At 51.3% G+C, this 17039-nt stretch overlaps 1 protein-coding gene across 7 annotated transcripts; it reads left to right on the top strand.

Moving 5' to 3' along the window:
* The first annotated feature begins 34 nt into the window (after positions 1–34).
* MTG2 (mitochondrial ribosome associated GTPase 2) lies at positions 35–14405 on the top strand. Of its 7 annotated transcripts, none has more exons than XM_068565647.1 (8): positions 35–96; positions 2132–2313; positions 8900–9124; positions 10906–11053; positions 12078–12193; positions 12660–12878; positions 13037–13175; positions 13909–14405. In XM_068565647.1, the coding sequence occupies exons 3-8, from the start codon at positions 8921–8923 to the stop codon at positions 14301–14303; spliced, it is 1221 nt and encodes a 406-aa protein (XP_068421748.1). In that variant the 5' UTR covers positions 35–96; positions 2132–2313; positions 8900–8920; the 3' UTR covers positions 14304–14405. The 7 variants fall into 7 exon arrangements, with proteins under 7 accessions (XP_068421748.1, XP_068421747.1, XP_068421752.1 ...); XM_068565646.1 differs by lacking the exon at positions 35–96 and adding an exon at positions 104–279; XM_068565651.1 differs by lacking the exon at positions 35–96 and adding an exon at positions 104–368 and having other exon boundaries at positions 8916–9124.
* Positions 14406–17039: the final 2634 nt, after the last annotated feature.

Here is a 17039-nt window from a genome sequence, read left to right as displayed (position 1 = left end):
CGCCGCACATGCGCGCTGGGGAGCCCGGCGCAGGCGGGACCCGCCCCGGAAGTGACCCCCGGAGCCGGCCCCGGAAGTGGAGTGCCGTCTCGAGTGGTGAGTGCGAATAGCGGCTGGGGGCGCCCTCGGGTCCCCGGCCCGGGCTTCCGGCTTCCCCTCAGCGCGCGTGGGCGGGCTCGGGTGGCCCGGAGACGCCCTCGGGCCGAGGTCCTGAGTGTGAAACCCTTCCTCCCGGACGTTGCTCTGTACCTGCTGTGGCGCGCGGTTGCACCGAACAGCGTGAGCGTGCGCGCGCGTGATAAACACTGGGTCGCACAGGAGCGGCGTCCTCCTGCGAGGGCGCTCTGGGCGGGCTGGGCCGGCACCGGGTACGCCGTCCGCGCCGCTGCGGACACCGGGGTCTGTCCTGCTCGCGGGCCTGTCGGGAGGAGGGAGGCGTGTCCTTCGGGTCAGCTCCCTGGAGGGGGCTTCCTTCTGTAGAGGGCCCTTCTCACGACACGAGCGGAAAGGAGATCACGCTTTTCAACGCAATTCAGTTCCCAGGCAGATATGCTTTAGCAGAGAAAACGTGTCCACAGTTAAGGAGCACAAAACTGACTCTTTTAAAATGACCCTTGCTTCGGTTCCCTTGGATGGTGGTCGCGTACGCATCCCTCATTTGAAGAACCCTGCTGTGAAATACAGGCAGCGAGGACACCGTGTTGGGCACGCGAGAGCCTCTCTGAGTCTCAGCCTCCACTCCTTTGGAGTGGGCGTAAAGGGGCTTCTTCCCTGGCGGTCCAGCCGTTAAGACTCCGCGCTTTCAATGCAGGGGGCACCGTTCGATCCCCGGTCGGGGAACTGAGACCCCGCATGCCAGGCAGCGTGGTAAACAAAACGGCATAAAAAATGTAAGGGTCGGAAGTTATGGCACCATCACTTTAGGATACTTTAAGGAGGGTTTGTAAAGGCCCAGTTTATAGCGGAGTGTGCAGGGAAACAGCAGAGTTAGTGTTTTTATCTGGCGCTAGTAACAGTGGAGTTGGTTCTGCGCCTAGACACCCGCAGGATAAGGGGAGGGCCAGTTACCAGGACCAGCAGAGAGCAGTGTAGACGGGGCTTCCTTGGCTGGAAGTCGACCTTCAGTCAGGATCCAGCCCTCCTGCTTCTCCCTCCAGTCTCCTCCCCACGGCAAGGTAGCTGAGGGTAGGCATGCAGGGTAGGCTCCTGAAACGGAGCAGGGTGGAGAAGGGGTCTAGACAAGCAGATGGGGAAAAACCAGCATGCACTGTTACCCCTCATAGGGTGGTGGTAAGGGATTTTTGTTTGTTTGTTTGTTTTTGGCCGAGCAGCTTGGGGGATCTTAGTTCCCTGACCAGGGATTGAACCTGGGCCCTCGGCAGTGAGAGCGCAGAGTCCTGACCACTGGACCGCCGGGGGAATTCCCATGGAATAAAATTTAAAATTTCCGTAGGAGGATCTTAGAGGAGGCTCCTGGCAGATGATAACGTGTATGGACCAGTAGAACTGATCTTAACACTTCACAGAACAAAGTGGAGCCCTTGCCGTGTATTGAGCGCCTTCCCAGCATTTTTAAAAGCCCCCATCCTGTAATCATGAAGTCTGACTGACTCTGGGCCCTCAGCTTTCACCACCGTCCCACCTTTTGTACTCTGCTCTGCTGGGCCCAGGAACAGGGGTGCTCCTACGAGGAATCTGAGTTCCCACTGCACAGTATAGGCCAGCGCTGTCCAGTAGAACTTTCTGTAATGGTGGAAATGTGCTAATGGGTGCTGGCCACTGTGGTACTACCCACTGGCCACGTGGCTGTGAGCACTTGAAATGTGGCTTGTGTGACTGAGGGACTCAGTTTTTACGTTTAAAATTTTTTTAGTTAATTTAAACTTAGTAGCCATATGGGGCTATTGGCCAGAGCAGGTAAAGCATTAGAAGGAAAACAAAGACCACATAGTCATGTGAAACCAAAGTGAACTTGTTCACGTGCCAAGGGAGAGCCACGGCATGCGTTCAGCAGATTTTTCCAAACACACTGAAAAGGTAAAAAGGAGGAGTACTCCACATTAGGCAAGATTCAGAGTTCAGGTCTCTGGTTGGCTTTCCAATCGTCACCTCTTTGATTGATCGCTTTCAGGTTTCGTGTTACCGGTGCCCAGAAGCTTGGTTTTCAACCCGGCTGGAATGGATGGCGTAGCTCTCCAGCAGACTTAGCTGTGGGTGTGCTTCTTTGATGATCAGGTGGTTGTTTTTGCCCCTTGACAACCTGCTTTCACACTCCACTCCCACTCCTCCCATCTGAGAGATCTGTGACCTTGGGTAAGTCACTTCACCTCTCTTTGCCTCCGTGTCCTCATCTGTACTTTCTTTACAGGGCTGTTATGAGAGCTAAATGCATTAATCCCTGGAAAACACTTAGAACAGTATCTTGCCAGTAGTGAGGTAGAGGTCTTAAATGTTTATTGTTAAACTTATTTCTAGATGCTTTTGTAATTGGTGTCACTGTAAATGGGATTGTTGTCTTAATTTCATTTTATAGTTTGCTGCTAGTGTAGAAGAACACAGTTGACTTTTGTAAATTAACCTTGTAACCGATAACCTTGCTTCTTTGTATATTAATTCTAATCTTTGTTTTATAGATTTCACTGGAATTTGCTGTGGAGACAGTCATATTTTCTGCAGTTTTACCTCTTCTTTTTTATTTTTTAGTTCTTTATTGCAGTGTCTAAAAGACAGTGTTCCACCGACGTGTTGAACATGGGCACCCTTGTTTTCTCTGTCTCAAAGGGTGACAGTTCTGTCTTTCTCCGGTTAGTGTGGTGTTAGCTGTAGGCCTTCTGTAGATGCCTTTTATCAGGTTGAAGATGTTCCCTTCTGTTCCTAGTTTGCTGTGTCGTTTCATTTTCCTAATCATGAATGGGTTCTGTCTTTTGTCAGGTGTATGTGGTTGTCACCGTGAGATGGGTGAGTGGATCTGACTGTTGGTGAAGCCTGGGGCTCCAGAGATCATCCTACTTGGTCCTGGTGGGTGATCCTTTCTCTACTGCTGGGCTCAGCTGGATGCTTTGTTAAGGATTCTTCACTTCTTATTTATGAAGGATGTTGGGCTGTCATTTTCTTTTCTCTTAATGTCAGGTTTTGGTACTGGGCTTTCGCTGCCCTCAGTAAATGAGTTGGGTAGTGATCTCACTTCCTGTATTTTCTGAAAAAGTTTTTGTAAGATTGCTGTTATTTCTTCCTTGAATGTTTGATAGAATTTACCGGTAAAACAGTCTGAGTCTGGAGTCTTCTTTCTGGGAATGCTCTTTTATAACAAATTCAACTTCTTTAGTAGATACAGGGCTGTTGGGATTTTCTGTTTTTCTTGTTTATTTGGTAGTTGTGTTTTTCAAGAAATTTGCCCATTTCACATAAGTTGTTGAATATGTTGGCAAAAAGTGGTTCATGGTGTTCTTTTACCCTTTCAATGCCTGTAAGGTTTGTTATTGATAACCCTGACATTGGTGATTTGTGTTCTCTACTTTTCTTACCAGTCTAGCTAGAGGTTGGTCAGTTCTGTTTATCTTTTCAATGAGCTAGTTTTTAAGCTGTGGTAGTTTTTCAGTTGTCAGTTTTCAGTTTCATTTATTTCTGCTCTTTATTCTTTCCTTCTTTCCATTTACTTTTCTCTTCTCTCTGGTTCTTTCTTTCTTTTTTTTTTAAATACTTAAAGAATTTATTTGGCTGCGCCGGGTCTTAGTAGCAGCGTCCGGGATCTTTAGTTGTGGCATGAAAACTCTTAGTTGTGGCATGTGGGATCTAGTTCCCTGACCAGGAATGGAACCCGGGCCTCCTGCATTGGGAGCGTGGAGTCTTAGCCACTGGACCACCAGGGAAGTCCCCTCTCTCTGGTTTCTTGATTTGAAACCTTAAGTCACTGATTTTAGATCTTTCTTCTCTTTTTTCTTTTTTTTTAAATTAATAATTTAAAGTATATTTAGGAAGGATGAAGCCTAGAAGATTAAAAATTAGAAACTCTAGAATTAGAAAAGAAAAAAAAATAATACAGTTCAACACAGTTGAAAGCACATGCAGAAGGAAGTTAATACATTGTTTATTAAAAAACTAAGTGGAAAAAAAAAAAATTAAGTGGAAAGACTGAAATTAGAATGCTAATATTATTGTATCTAAAGCAGAAAATTATTTCTTTCTTCTCCAACTCTAGAGAGAAAATCAAATTCTCTAATGCCACCAAGAACAGAATAGGGAGAAATGTTTGCAATTAAAGAGTTGCAGTATATAAAAAAGCTAGTCGTTCAAGGTAAGCCAGATTGGTTTGTGTGGTACTGGTTTCCAAGATGACCCCCTATGTAGATCTTTCTTCCCTTTACTAATAGAAGCATTTAGAGCTAAAAGTTCCCCTCTAAGCACTACATTAGCTGCATCCCATGAATTTTGGTATGTCATACTTTCATTCAGTTCAAAATATTTTTTGATTTCTTCTTTTGCCTATTGGATTATTTGGAAGAGTGTTGTTTAATTTCCAGATAGTTGGGGTTTTCCTAGGTATTTTATATTTATTGACTTCAATTCTGTTGTGTTTAGAGAATACACTTGATATGTTTCTATTCTTTTAAATTTGTTTATTAAAGGAAAAATTTTTATTTGATGTGGACCATTTTTAAAGTCTATTGAATTTTGTTACAATATTGTTTCTGTTTTATGTTCTGGTTTTTTGGCCGCCAGGCATGTGGGATCTTAGCTCCCCAACCAGGGATCAAACCTGCACCCCCTGCATTGGAAGGCGAAGTCTTAACCACTGGACCGCTAGGGAAGTCCCCGCTCCTTTTAAATTTATTGAGACTCCTCTTACGACCTGTGGTGTGGTCTGTCTTAGTGAATGTTTCTCATGCAGCTACAGATAACGTATATTCTCCAGTTGTTGGATGTACTGTTCTATAAATGTCAATTAGTCCATATCGTTGATAGCACCGTTCAGATTTTCTGTGTCTTTACTGTTTTCGATCGTTTGTTTCGTTTTTCAACTACTCATTTCATCACTCTTGAGAGAGTGTTGTTAAAATTTCTTGCTATCATTGTGGAATGGTCTGTTTCTCCCTTTAATTCTGTCCAACTTTGCTGTCTGTATTTTGCATCTGTTATTAGGCTCCCGCACATTTTTAATTGTTAGGCCTTCCTGATGACTAATTCCATTTGTCATTATCAGATGCCTTTGTTCATCTCAGGTAATGCTCTTTTTGTGGAAGTCTGTTTTGTCTGAGTTACGTGTATGGTTAGGTTTAGGGTACCATTTTATTATTTGTTTTCCTTTTGTCCCTCTTTTTTGTTCTGCTGTCCCCTTTCTTTTGAGTTATCAGAAAGGCTTTTAGCATTCCATTTCATCTACTTATTGGCCTTTGGATATATCTCTGAAATACGTTTTAGTGGTTACTCTGGAGATTACAATGCACATACCTAACCTTTCATGATCCACTTAGACTTAAGACTTGTGCCACTTCACAGAAATGTGGAAACCTTGCAATCACCTCTGCATGCATGGGAAACCCACTGGACAGTGTTATAATTTTTCCTTCTACAGTCATACATATTTTAAAACTCTTACAAGGAAAACAATAGTCTTTTTTTTTTTTTAAAGGATAGGTACTTTTATTTATTTATTTATTTATTTATTTATTGGCTGCGTTGGGTCTTCGTTGCCGCACACGGACTTTCTCTAGTGGCGGCGAGTCGGGGCTACTCTTTGTTGTGGTGTGCGGGCTTCTCATTGCCGTGGCTTTTCTGGTTGTGGAGCACGGGCTCTAGGCGCGCGGGCTTCAGTAGTTGTGGCGTGCGGGCTCAGTAGTTGTGGTTCGCGGGTTCTGGAGCGCAGGCTCAGTAGTTGTGGCGCACGGGCTTAGTTGCTCCACGGCATGTGGGATCGTCCCGGACCAGGGATTGAACCCGTGTCCCCCGCGCTGGCAGGTGGATTCTTAACCACTGAGCCACCAGGGAAGTCCCCAAAAAATAGTCTTTCATGCTTACCATCTCTGTTGCTCTCTCCTCGTTCCTAAAGGTTGGGGTTTCCCTGTGGTGTCATTTTCTTTCTGGGGTACTGTTTGTGGAGACAGTGTCTCCCACCACCCAGCATGTCTTAATTCACTTCCCTCCCTGAAGGATATTTTCACGGGCTGTGTAATAACGCTGGGTGGGACTTTTTTCTTTTAGCACTTTAAAAATATCTTTTAAGAGGGCTTAATGCAGTGTGGGATCCTGGAACAGAAAAAGGATATTCATGGGGAAACGTGAAATCCAAATGCCATCCTGAGTTTAATTAATAATAACATAGCAGGGTTGGTTTCTTAGTTTTGACAAGTGTACCCTGGTCATGTAAGATGCCAATATTAGGGGAAACTGGGTAAGATGTATATGGGAGTATCACCTTTTCCGTAAATCTACAATCATGCCGAAATAAAGGTGTATTTAGGAGAATACATTAACAGGAAGATACCAGGGGGAGGGTGTCCCCATGGAGGGGTGGCCCAGTGGAAGGGGAGAGCACCTACGTCAGGAGGTGGGGGCTTGGTCACTGTCGAGGCTGGGCGGGTAAACATACTGAGGGCAACGGGGCCAGGACTCTGACAGTCAGAGGATGGACTTGCAAAGACGGAAGGGGAAAATTAGGCAGAACCTTGTGGTGTTGAGTTGGAATTGGGAGTATAGGTGTGAACCCATGGTTTTCAAAAGGTGCTGCTCCAAAACCGTGGCTGGATCGGTGGAGCAGTGACTGCAGGTGTGAGTGTTGTGTGTGGATGCGTTTACCTCCGTCTGCTCCGTCCGCGGAGAGGACCCACAAGCAGCACCACCCCAGGGCCCCTGAGCACCCCCAGCACACAGGTGGCCTTCTCAGTGCCACTCTCCACTAAAAGAACCAGGGCTCCTTGGAGTAAAGGCTGATTTCAGGGTCAGCCAGGGAAAGTACCCGGCGAGCCTGGACCATTTTGTGCCAGGAAGCAGGGAGGTGCTCACAGGTTGAGGGGCACGTGTCAGAAGGACACCGAAGCCAAGGGATGGGCTGCCACTGCCCAAACCAGAGACAACTTGGGCATCGAAGTGAATGGTCGTAGCAGAGTGTAGCTAACTGAATAAAACAGGAAACTGAGCCCGTGAAAAGGAGTCAATGGACAGTTCATGAGGAACGGGATTTGCACAGTCTCAGGCCACCTCCCCCGAGGTCCTCATAGCTGCACAGGGAGGGAGGGGCGTCCCGACAGCAGGGAAGCCGGGCAGGGCCCCCCTGCGCTGGAGCTCCGTGGGCAGGGTGAGCAAGGCCCCGTGACTCGTGTGAAATTCCTGCCAAAGGTGCATTGCCCGCGTCTCGTCACAAAGGGACGTCCGTCAGAGGGAAAACGAGGACATGCTGCAGAACAGCTGGCCTGTGACCTTCCAGGTGTCAGGGGCACGAGAGTCAGGGAGGGGCTGCAGAGACGTGACAGCAAAACGCAGCTCGTGGTTCTGAGCTGGACCCTTTGCTGTGGGAGACGCTATAGGGACCGTTAGCCAAACCTGGGGGTCTGGGCGTGGCCGGTGGCCTGCTTTCAAAGGCCCTCCCCCTGGTTCTGTAGGGGGTGCCTCTGTCCACAGGGAGCCACACTTCCGCGTCCGGGGGGGGGTGGGTGTCAGGTCGGCCGCCCACCATCAAGTGATCCACGGACTTTCCTTTGTACTGTTCTTCCAACTTTTCTATAACTGATTGTTTCCAAACAAACAGCAAAGCTTTTCAGGGCCATGTGGAGGGAATAACTCCCACCAAGAAAGTATTTCCTTTTCAGAAGGGGCAAGAGCTATGGAGCAGGAGGCACACAGGAGGGGCTTCAATGGAAAAGGCAAATTCTGTTTCCTCGCCCGCTGTATTGCGCACGTGGTGGCTTTATAATTATTTTTAAAATAGTGCGTGTACATTTATATCCCTTCTGTATGTGTAGTTTGCACTTAACAATGGGAGGAAAGCCTCAGTGGTTTCCTTTTACGTGGCACACGTGTGCCTGTGAAGCGGGGACACGTGGAAGTGGGTGATGTTCAGAGCAGTGGAGGGGGAGGGCTGTCGTCTCCTGGAGGGCTGGGCCTGAGACGCCTCACGTTGGCCCTCGGCACCTGCAAGATACGTAATTGTCACAAGCTGTTTAATGAACGAGCAGTGGTGTAACCAGCTCTTAGTGACTGAAAAGTAGCTCACGTGGGCCGGGTACTGCTGTCGTGCTTCCCGTCCCTCCCAGCCTGGTCCGTCGTCAGATGAGTGAACTGTCCTAGGTCACCCTGGGGAAAAGGGGCAGAGGTCCTTGTGCAGAGTCTGGCAGCTTACCCACTGCACCCATAGGAAATATCCCACTGTGTTCCAGTTGGACCATTTTAAACTGTGCAGGATAACACCATAGCATCTGAGTAAATGGGTGTTTTTAAGAAATCTTGATTTGAGGCTGATATTTCCTTTTTGATATTTTCATTTAGCAGGTATTTGATATTCTATAGGGAGTATATTCCAGAGTTGCAAGACGTTTAATGATTTAAATCCTTTGTACGCAGATCTTTCCCCCAAGTAGCATATAGGCTAAGGAGACTTTTCTTTCGCTGCGCTGTGCAGCTTGCGGGATCTCAGTTCCCTGACCAGGGATCGAACCCGGAACCCGGACCCCCGGCAGTGAAAGCCCAGAGTCCCAACTGCTAGGCCCCCAGGGAACTCCCTCCAAGTAGCATATAGGCTAATAGGGCACGACTCGGAGTGGAAAGTGGTGAGTGAGGTAAGAAAGTCACTCATTGGTTCATTTATTTGTTTCAGAAACACGCACCAGGATTCTCCTGTGCCAGATGCTGACACGTCTTTAGTTTCGGTTTCATGTTCAGGTTTAAACCAGATGTCTTATTTTGCCAGTTTGACTTTTGTTAAGGAACCATGATACGTTCGAGGCTTTTCTCAGCGAGATCCTGGCCGGTGTTGGAGGGCGTGGGGTGCTGGACACCATTGGCACGAGCGTTTCCCAGGCCCGGGCGGCTCCTTCCCCAGCACGCTTCTCCCAGGCTGCTCTCGGTCAGCTGTGCGGGCTGCACCAAGCACCAGGAACCCCCCAGGAAGAAGCTGCTCTCAGAGAAAAAACTGGTGAGGCTTCTAACCTTGAAGGAATTTGACTGTCGTTTCCCCTCCGAAGGCACAGGGCGTTGTTGTGAGCTCTTGTTGTCTTGTCTTCATTTATCCTTGGAAATGAGGACGTGAGGTGAAGGCCTGCGGGTACCAAATACTGGGCTGGCCTAAAACGGCGGCGGACCCGGGGTGAGTGCCCGGCGCGCCGGAAGTGATGACCGTGTTCGCTCCCTTCGCCGGGAGGGTGCCTGGGGCTTTAGGTATCATTAGCCTGTGTGTCTGAGATATGTACTATATATATTCTTAGATACATGTGAACAGTTCTTAATTTATGACATGGGGGGGTGGGGACCGGGGACATACACCTTTAGTTTTATAGTTCCCGAAGGCTTACGTGTTTTTTTATTCTGTTCACCAAAACCTGTTTAAAACATGAATGATCCTTCATTAAATTCAAGAATACACGTTTATAATCCACTTTGTTTCCTCCTAAGTGCGGGTTCCAATTAAGGCTCATTAGGGCAAACAGTACTTCCTGTGGAAAAATTACTTTGGCGGTCAGCGTGTGCACTCAGATATATCAAGTTTTCACATGGTTTTGTCTCCTCCCCAGAATGTAAACATTGACTCTTAAGTTTTATCTTCTGTACGATGCTCATTAGTTGTGCTTTTTTCCCATCGGGTTGATTTCCATCATGTTCAAAATTGTACGTTGTGTTTTTGAAACAGTAATTCATGGTTTTTCCATGTGGTGGTGCCAGAGCGTCATAAAGTATTTCTGTATTTTCCTTTAAAAAAAGATCTGCTTATGGAGTAGTGGATGGAAATGCAGATGCCCTGGTCCCCATGGAGGGGCCGTGTGGGCGACCACGTCAGCCTGTGCGCATGTGCGGGGAGCAGGTGGGCTCCTCGGGACGGGACGGCGGGGCTGGGAGTGGCGCCCTCAGCACTGCACCCGGGCACCTCGGGCAGCTGGACATCTTGTCCTGTGAGCGAACGTTAATGAAATATGAACCTGGTTAGGGGACTTCCCTGGTGGTCCCAGGGGTTAAAGCTCTGCGCTCCCAGTGCAGGGGGCTCAGGTTTGATCCCTGGTCAGGGAACTAGATCCCGCACGCCGCAACGAAGATCCCGCGTGTGACAACTAAGACCCGGCACAGCCAAATAAATAAATGTTAAAAAAAACATATATATATATATATATATATATGTTAACCTGGTTAGATAGTTCTGATTCTTTAGGTAAGTTGTGTCTCCCTTAGGGACCTAGAGAAAAACTTGCTCTCAGATAAGGGCTCTGTCTGCATCACCCCATTTAAAAAAGGAGCCCTGTTCAGTCAGCCACAGAAGACTTCTGTTCTTAGTTGGAAGCCTGATAATGGCCCAGGGACTGTCACTCTCATTCTCTCGTCCTGAGGAACAGAACTTTCCATTAGTAAAGACCTGTTATTTCAATAACGCGTTTCTATTTGAAAAAGCTGGGAAGACGCTTTATTTAAGGAGTGTCTCCTAAACTGCGTTTTATTTAGGTTTTTAGCGTGGAGTTCGTGACTGGGGTGTGTATTCCACGCTGAGCACTTTTTACATCTGCGTTGTTGATTTACGTTTGCCTACAAATAGCAGTGACTTGTGGGAACCCTTTCTTACATTTGCATTTTAGGAGCGATTAGCAATATTAATATCATTAGCTTCTAATTTTAAAGCCTGTCATGGGTGGAAAAGGTACATTTCAAATGACTGCTTGGTCCTTGGGAGGACTGCAGAGTTAGTAACGACAGGCCACTGTGTGCTCTCTGCAGAAAAGGCATTTTGTGGACCATCGCCGAGTGCTTGTCCGAGGGGGACGCGGAGGTGACGGGGTGAGCTGCTTCCACAGTGAGCCCCGGAAGGAGTTTGGAGGCCCCGATGGTGGCGACGGAGGCTACGGCGGCCACGTCATCCTGAGAGGCAGGTGCCCCGAGGGGCGGCCCGGGGAAACGCGCTGTGTCTGCACGCCTCCGGGGTGGGGAGTTTTCATCTTCTTATCCTAACGGGAAGTTGGATTCAAAAATTGACCTGTGGACATCATTTTATTACATTATGTGGATGTTCACGTTTAGATAATCCACCCAAAACTAACTTTGATGGTTTTTTTTTTTTTTTTTATTTCAGGACCACAAAGACAGTTTACTGTCAGGGAATCTAACATCCCGGTACAGTCTGTCAAAGGGTTAAATCTGTTAACTATCTCAGTCAAGTGCTGAAAGGGTATCGATTGCCCTGACACACATGGGGCACAAACATTAGCAAACTAGTCCCCTCGGTAACCATTCACAGCGCAGTAAGGACAGCTGTTTTCAAGATGATGATGACATTATGGGTAATTTTTGAATTGTTTGAAAATTGTAGTATTTTTTGAAAGAAGATAAGAAATTAGCTTTTCAGAAAGTCACATCGCTAGTTGAGCGACTTTTGCCACAACTTTATTCCATGGTCCCAGGTGCATTCTTTAGATGTTTTTTTTTTTCATTTTTATTTTATTATTTATTTATTTATTTTGGGCTGTGTTGGGTCTTTGTTGTTGCACGTGGGTTTTCTCTAGTTGTGGCGAGCGGGGGCTACTCTTCGTTGTGGTGCGCAGGCTTCTCATTGCGGTGGCTTCTCTTGTTGCGGAGCACGGGCTCTAGGCGCCTGGGCTTCAGTAGTTGTGGTGCGTGGGCTCAGTAGTTGTGGCTTAGGGGCTCTAGAGCGCAGGCTCAGTAGTTGTGGCACACGGGCTTAGTTGCTCCGCGGCACGTGGGATCTTACCGGACCAGGGTTCAAACCCGTGTCCCCTGCGTTGGCAGGTGGATTCTTAACCACTGCGCCACCAGGGAAGTCCCGTCCCAGGTGCATTCTTAACGTTCTTAATCTGAACAAAAGAAACTTAACAACATGAGATGGGTCTGCCTTTGACACAGAGGGAGATGACGCTTCTCGCTCTGACTTCCAGTTGACCAGCAAGTCAAGTCCCTGTCCTCAGTCCTGTCCCAGTACCAGGGCTTTGACGGAGGAGCCGGCGGCAGGAAGAACTGCTTTGGGCGAAGCGGCGCCGTCCTCTACATCCAGGTAAGCCATCTGGGCCATCAAGCTCCCAGGTCCTGCCGAGCGGTCCAGAGGGGCCCCATCCCCCACGAAGCAACCCTGGACGGGGGCTCTGTGCTGCTCTCATACCGTGTGAATGTGTCACCTGTTCAGAAAGTCGTGAGACGATGGCATTCACAGCGAGGGGCCCACAGGTCTCCCCCGCTGTCTCCAGCCCCGAGATCTGCCCCCGCCCGCCCCCTCGGGCACCCCCCTGTGAGCGGAGAGCTTGTGCTCTCAGCATCACTCTCATTTTCCAGATGCTTTTGTTCACCCTCATGCTTTAGACGCGCTGTTGGGAAAAGCCATTTTATGCAGTTTGCCTGCAGTGCAGTCAGCCTCTCAAGCAAGCCCTTTAGGGCTGGGCCCTTTCCCAGGTCCTTTGTCCCTCTGTGGAGCTTAGTTGTGCCCCCTTCTCATGCTGCCCCTATAAGCGCTTGTTATTTTTCAGGTCCCCGTGGGCACTTTGGTGAAGGAGGGGAACGAAGTCCTGGCTGACCTCTCGCACCCGGGCGACGAGTTCATCGCGGCGCTGGGCGGGGCAGGCGGGAAGGGCAACCGCTTTTTCCTGGCCAACGACAACCGCGCGCCCACGACTTGTACCCCCGGACAGCCGGGTCAGGAGCGGGTCCTCTTCCTGGAGCTCAAAACGGTGGCACACGCTGGGCTGGTGGGTATCACCTGAAGCCCCAGCGGGAGGATGGCGGGGGACATGCCAGGAGAGCGGCGGCCGGGCAGCCCACTTGGCTTCGTCAGGAGCCCTGCTGTCCCTCGTCCCCGGTTCCCGACCCAGGACCCCCGACCTTGGCCGTCCCCACTCTCTTCCAGGTCGGATTCCCCAACGCAGGGAAATCCTCGCTTCTCCGGGCCATTTCCAACGCAAGGCCCACTGTGGCCTCCTACCCGTTCACCACCCTGAACCCGCACGTGGGGGTCGTTCACTGTGAGGACCACCAGCAAATAGCAGGTAGGACGCCAGGGTCTCTCAGAGGGTCAGGGTGACGATGGGATTCAGAGTGATGCTTACGTAACTCTTAGGTGTAGCGTTGTTTTCTTCATTTAAAAACTGTCGTTCTCTATCAGAATCAGGTGTTAGGTTTGCTTCCCACCCTCTCCCCCAGGCATCTGCTAGCGGCAGTGCAGGAATTGGAGTTTAAATTTCAAACCTGGGGAAATTACTCCTTTTCACCGCCTCTATTCTTCTCTTTCATCTGTGGGGAACTCGGTAACCTCAGTCATGTGGACAACATGTGATTTAAAAAGCTTTCCCTGTACCATTTGGAGAGAAGAAAACTTTTTCCAGAAGATAATGTACCCATTAAAAATAGTAAGCCTGCTGGCGATGTGATTTGTATAGCACTTTATATTTGCAGAAGACTCTATCATTTCTATCGGTAATCAGATTATTAATAGAGTACAGGAAGCCGTTTTCCCCTTTTTTGAATCATTTTTGAAGCCAGAAAGACTGGAATGTGTTAAGTAGTTCTTATGAGACTGATCTGTCATCATGCCTGTCAACCAAATATTTCAAAGCATTAGCAAAACTGAAAGCTGAAATGCCTCGGATGGCAATTGGCCTGATGCATCACTGAGGCAGTAAATTGAACGACTTCACTTGCAAGGTGTTCCTTGGAAGGAGAGGATCAGAGCTCAGAGGTCCCAGGTTCCCCTCCTGGACCGTCTGCTCTTCTCCTCCGCAGTGGCCGACATCCCGGGCATCATCCGCGGAGCCCACCAGAACAGGGGCCTGGGCTTGGCCTTCCTGAGGCACATCGAGCGCTGCCCCTTCCTCCTGTTCGTGCTGGACCTCTCGGTGCCAGAGCCGTGGACGCAGCTGGATGACCTGAAGTACGAGCTAGAACAGTACAGGCAAGGCCTGTCCGAGAGACCCCATGCCATCGTGGCGAACAAGGTCGACCTCCCTCAGGCCAGAGCCCAGCTGCCCCAGCTGCAGGCCCGCCTAGGCCGAGAGGCCATCGCCCTGTCGGCGGCCACCGGGGAGAACCTGGAGGAGCTGCTGCTGCGTCTGAAGGAGCTGCACGATGACCACGTGGCCGCGGAGCTGGAGCGTGGCCGCCAGCCTCTCCGGTGGTAGCGGAGGTGGTAGGCTCGGCAGGTGGCATGGGCAGTGCCCGGGCAGGCTGACTGTGACCGGAGATGAGGAAGGGGCCCCGAAGAATCGGAGGCCTTGGTGCAGCGGCCTTCCCGCCAGCTCAGGGCTCCCCCACCAATGCGCCCCCTGCCCTGGGCCTAGGACCTTGGGGCGGCGGATGCTCACGCACCCGCCGGTCTGTTCCCAGTGCTTCCCGCGCCCGCCTGCGTGCGACTGACGTGCTACGATGGGCTCGTCTGTGTTAATTGGCCCCTGATTAGCAGGGCCCACACTCTGCCTGACGTCACCAAATGCTGCCGAGGGCACACGGTGGTTGGGAGCCGGCGTTGCCTGCTGACCCTCGGGTGGTGGCAGCTGTCGCAGAGGTGGGCCCTTGATCCCACGGCTGTGGACACGCCCCGCAAGCGCAGTTTTGCGGGGGTGCTGTGTCTGCGGCACGAGGGCCGGGGGAGGGAAGCACTTGCAGGCGCCCAGTGGTGAAGGAGCAGGTGCGATCCTCTTCTCAGGTGCCGCCGTCTGGGGGAAGCAATGAGGGTGACACCCGCCCTGTCGTCCCAGACGGTGCTGTGCTCTTTGGGAGCCGAGCTTCACGACTGAACGCTCCCAGTATCCGACCCAGGGACGCGTGGCTTCTGACCCGCTTAGTACACGCGAACGGGTTATTAACTGTGGACTGCGGGTGGGGCATTGCAGCGCCGTCCCCCAGGGTAGCCAGTGGCTCAGGTTTGTGCTTCTAGGCGTCGATGGGAGCCGCACCCGCGCCCCCAGCGTCCCCTGGCTGCAGGTGCCCCGTGAGGACGGTGCAGCTGCTCCTAGCCTTCTCATCTGGCAAAAAGGTCTAGAACTTTTGTTTCCCCCAAATAGAGTCTGATGCATCGGACGTGTCCCTGAGGGCCTGAGGAACGAGTGGAGAAGGGACCCGGGGCCCTTTGGGGATCGGCCTCAGGGTCCCGAGGCAGCTGGCTGAGCCGCTGGGTGCACTTAGGCCAGCGTCTTTTCCGCACGTGGGGGTTGGGCAAACCTCGAATAATAAGCCAGCACCTGAGCTTTCAGGAGCAATTCCGTTTTGATCTGACGTCAGATCTGCAACTAGAACAAGAGTCCTTTACCTGAAGCTTTATTTTAATGTCTTGTGATTTCAGAGGTCCTTGTGTTCTGGAAACCAGAGATGGGTTTTGCGTGTATTTGCTCTCTCTCAGGCCACCGCGAAGAGCAGCATTAATTATCCATGGCCTTTCATCTTGCTTGCTGGGCGCCCACCACGTGTGCTCTTCAGAGGGGAGACACTCAAGATGCCTCCCGTGGCTGACGCAGAAGGGGCGCCCCAGAGGGCAGGGGCTCTGTCCTGTTCTCGATGGTGCCCCCAGCAGCCTCAGGACCTGACCCCCAGGGCGCACCAGTACCTATTTGTGGAACGAGCGGGTGCATGGCGGCCGATGTTAGGTGCATTTAGGTTTCTTTGAGTTTGAAGACTATTTAGCAGGTGGGTGGATGCCGAGCGAGAGCCGTGTCCCGCTCCCCCAGGCTCAGCCTCGGCCGGGCCCACCTCTCCTGGCCCTTCCCGCTGAGTGATCTGCTCCAAAGTCTGAGCAACTCTTGCTTCCTTGATCAGCCCGGGGCACCGCCTGTTGACCTCTGGCCCCTGGACGGGGACTTCGCTTTCTCATGTCACCCTCCCTGTGCCCTCCCCACGGCCGCACCGGGTGGCCTGGGTCTGCGTCAGGCCAGCGGGGCGTGGGCTGTAGGGCCAGACGCTTGACCGTCTCCGTGGGGCCCCTCGTTCGCTGGGGGCTGGCACAGCCCTGGGTTGTTTCCTTGCCTGGCTTTCTCTCTACCTCTGCGTGGTGTTTCTGTCCCAGCGTCGTCCCTCCCCTACTGGTTTCATCTCCCAGAAGCTCCAGCTGCCAGCCTTTCCCTGAGATTTCTTCTCTGTGTCCTTGGCCCTCCGTTCCCATGCAGGCGGTGGGCTCAGCGCCTGGCGGGGCCTCCCGGGGCGGGGTGGCCGTCTCCTCCCTGGTCTCCTCTCCCTCCTGCTTTACTCTCTAATTCATTGGCAAAGACCCTATTTCCAGGTAAGGTCACATTGCAAGTTTCCAGTGCTTGTGAATTTGAGGGTGCCCCTCAACCCAGTCAGCACCCTATTTTAATACCCTGCTCAGGCCCCTTCGTCTCCCCGCACGACAGCCCAGGTGCCGTAATCCCTGTATGCACGGGTCCTTCCTCCACCCCATCTGGGCCACCCTCTCCCTCCAGCAAAGCCCCAGCCCTCGCCAGGCCTGGCCTGGCCTGCCGGCTCCTGCTGCCCGTCCCCTCCCTCTGTCCTCTGCTCCGGCTGTTTCTTGGCTACGCTGAGGACCCTCCAGGACAGCAGGCTTTTGTGCCGCCAGTTCCTGTGATGCAGATGCCCTTCCTCAGACACCCTATGAATGCCCCCCAGCTGGGGGCCTCTCTCACCACCTGATCAAACAGCCCCACCCACAAGGGCCCTGCCCTGCACCTCGCCAGCCGGTGTCAGGCGCGTGGCCCCCTGGCCTGGCCTTGCGCATCAGCCCCTGCCGCCACGAGGTTCCTGGTCTGGGCTGCATCCCAGGGCCGGGACAGCGCCGGCACCGGAGGCATAACAGACGTGCTGGGCGGGTCGTAGTTCAGGTGAATACATGCATGTGTGTGGGGATACATGCCAGCATGTTCACGGACAGGGCACACGTTCAAAGACCA

The sequence above is a fragment of the Eschrichtius robustus genome, chromosome 16, assembly GCF_028021215.1.
Source record: "Eschrichtius robustus isolate mEscRob2 chromosome 16, mEscRob2.pri, whole genome shotgun sequence".
NCBI classification, from domain to species: Eukaryota; Metazoa; Chordata; class Mammalia; order Artiodactyla; family Eschrichtiidae; genus Eschrichtius; species Eschrichtius robustus.
The sequence above is the reverse complement of the archived record's forward strand: the minus strand, read 5'-3'. Positions and strand labels throughout refer to the sequence as shown.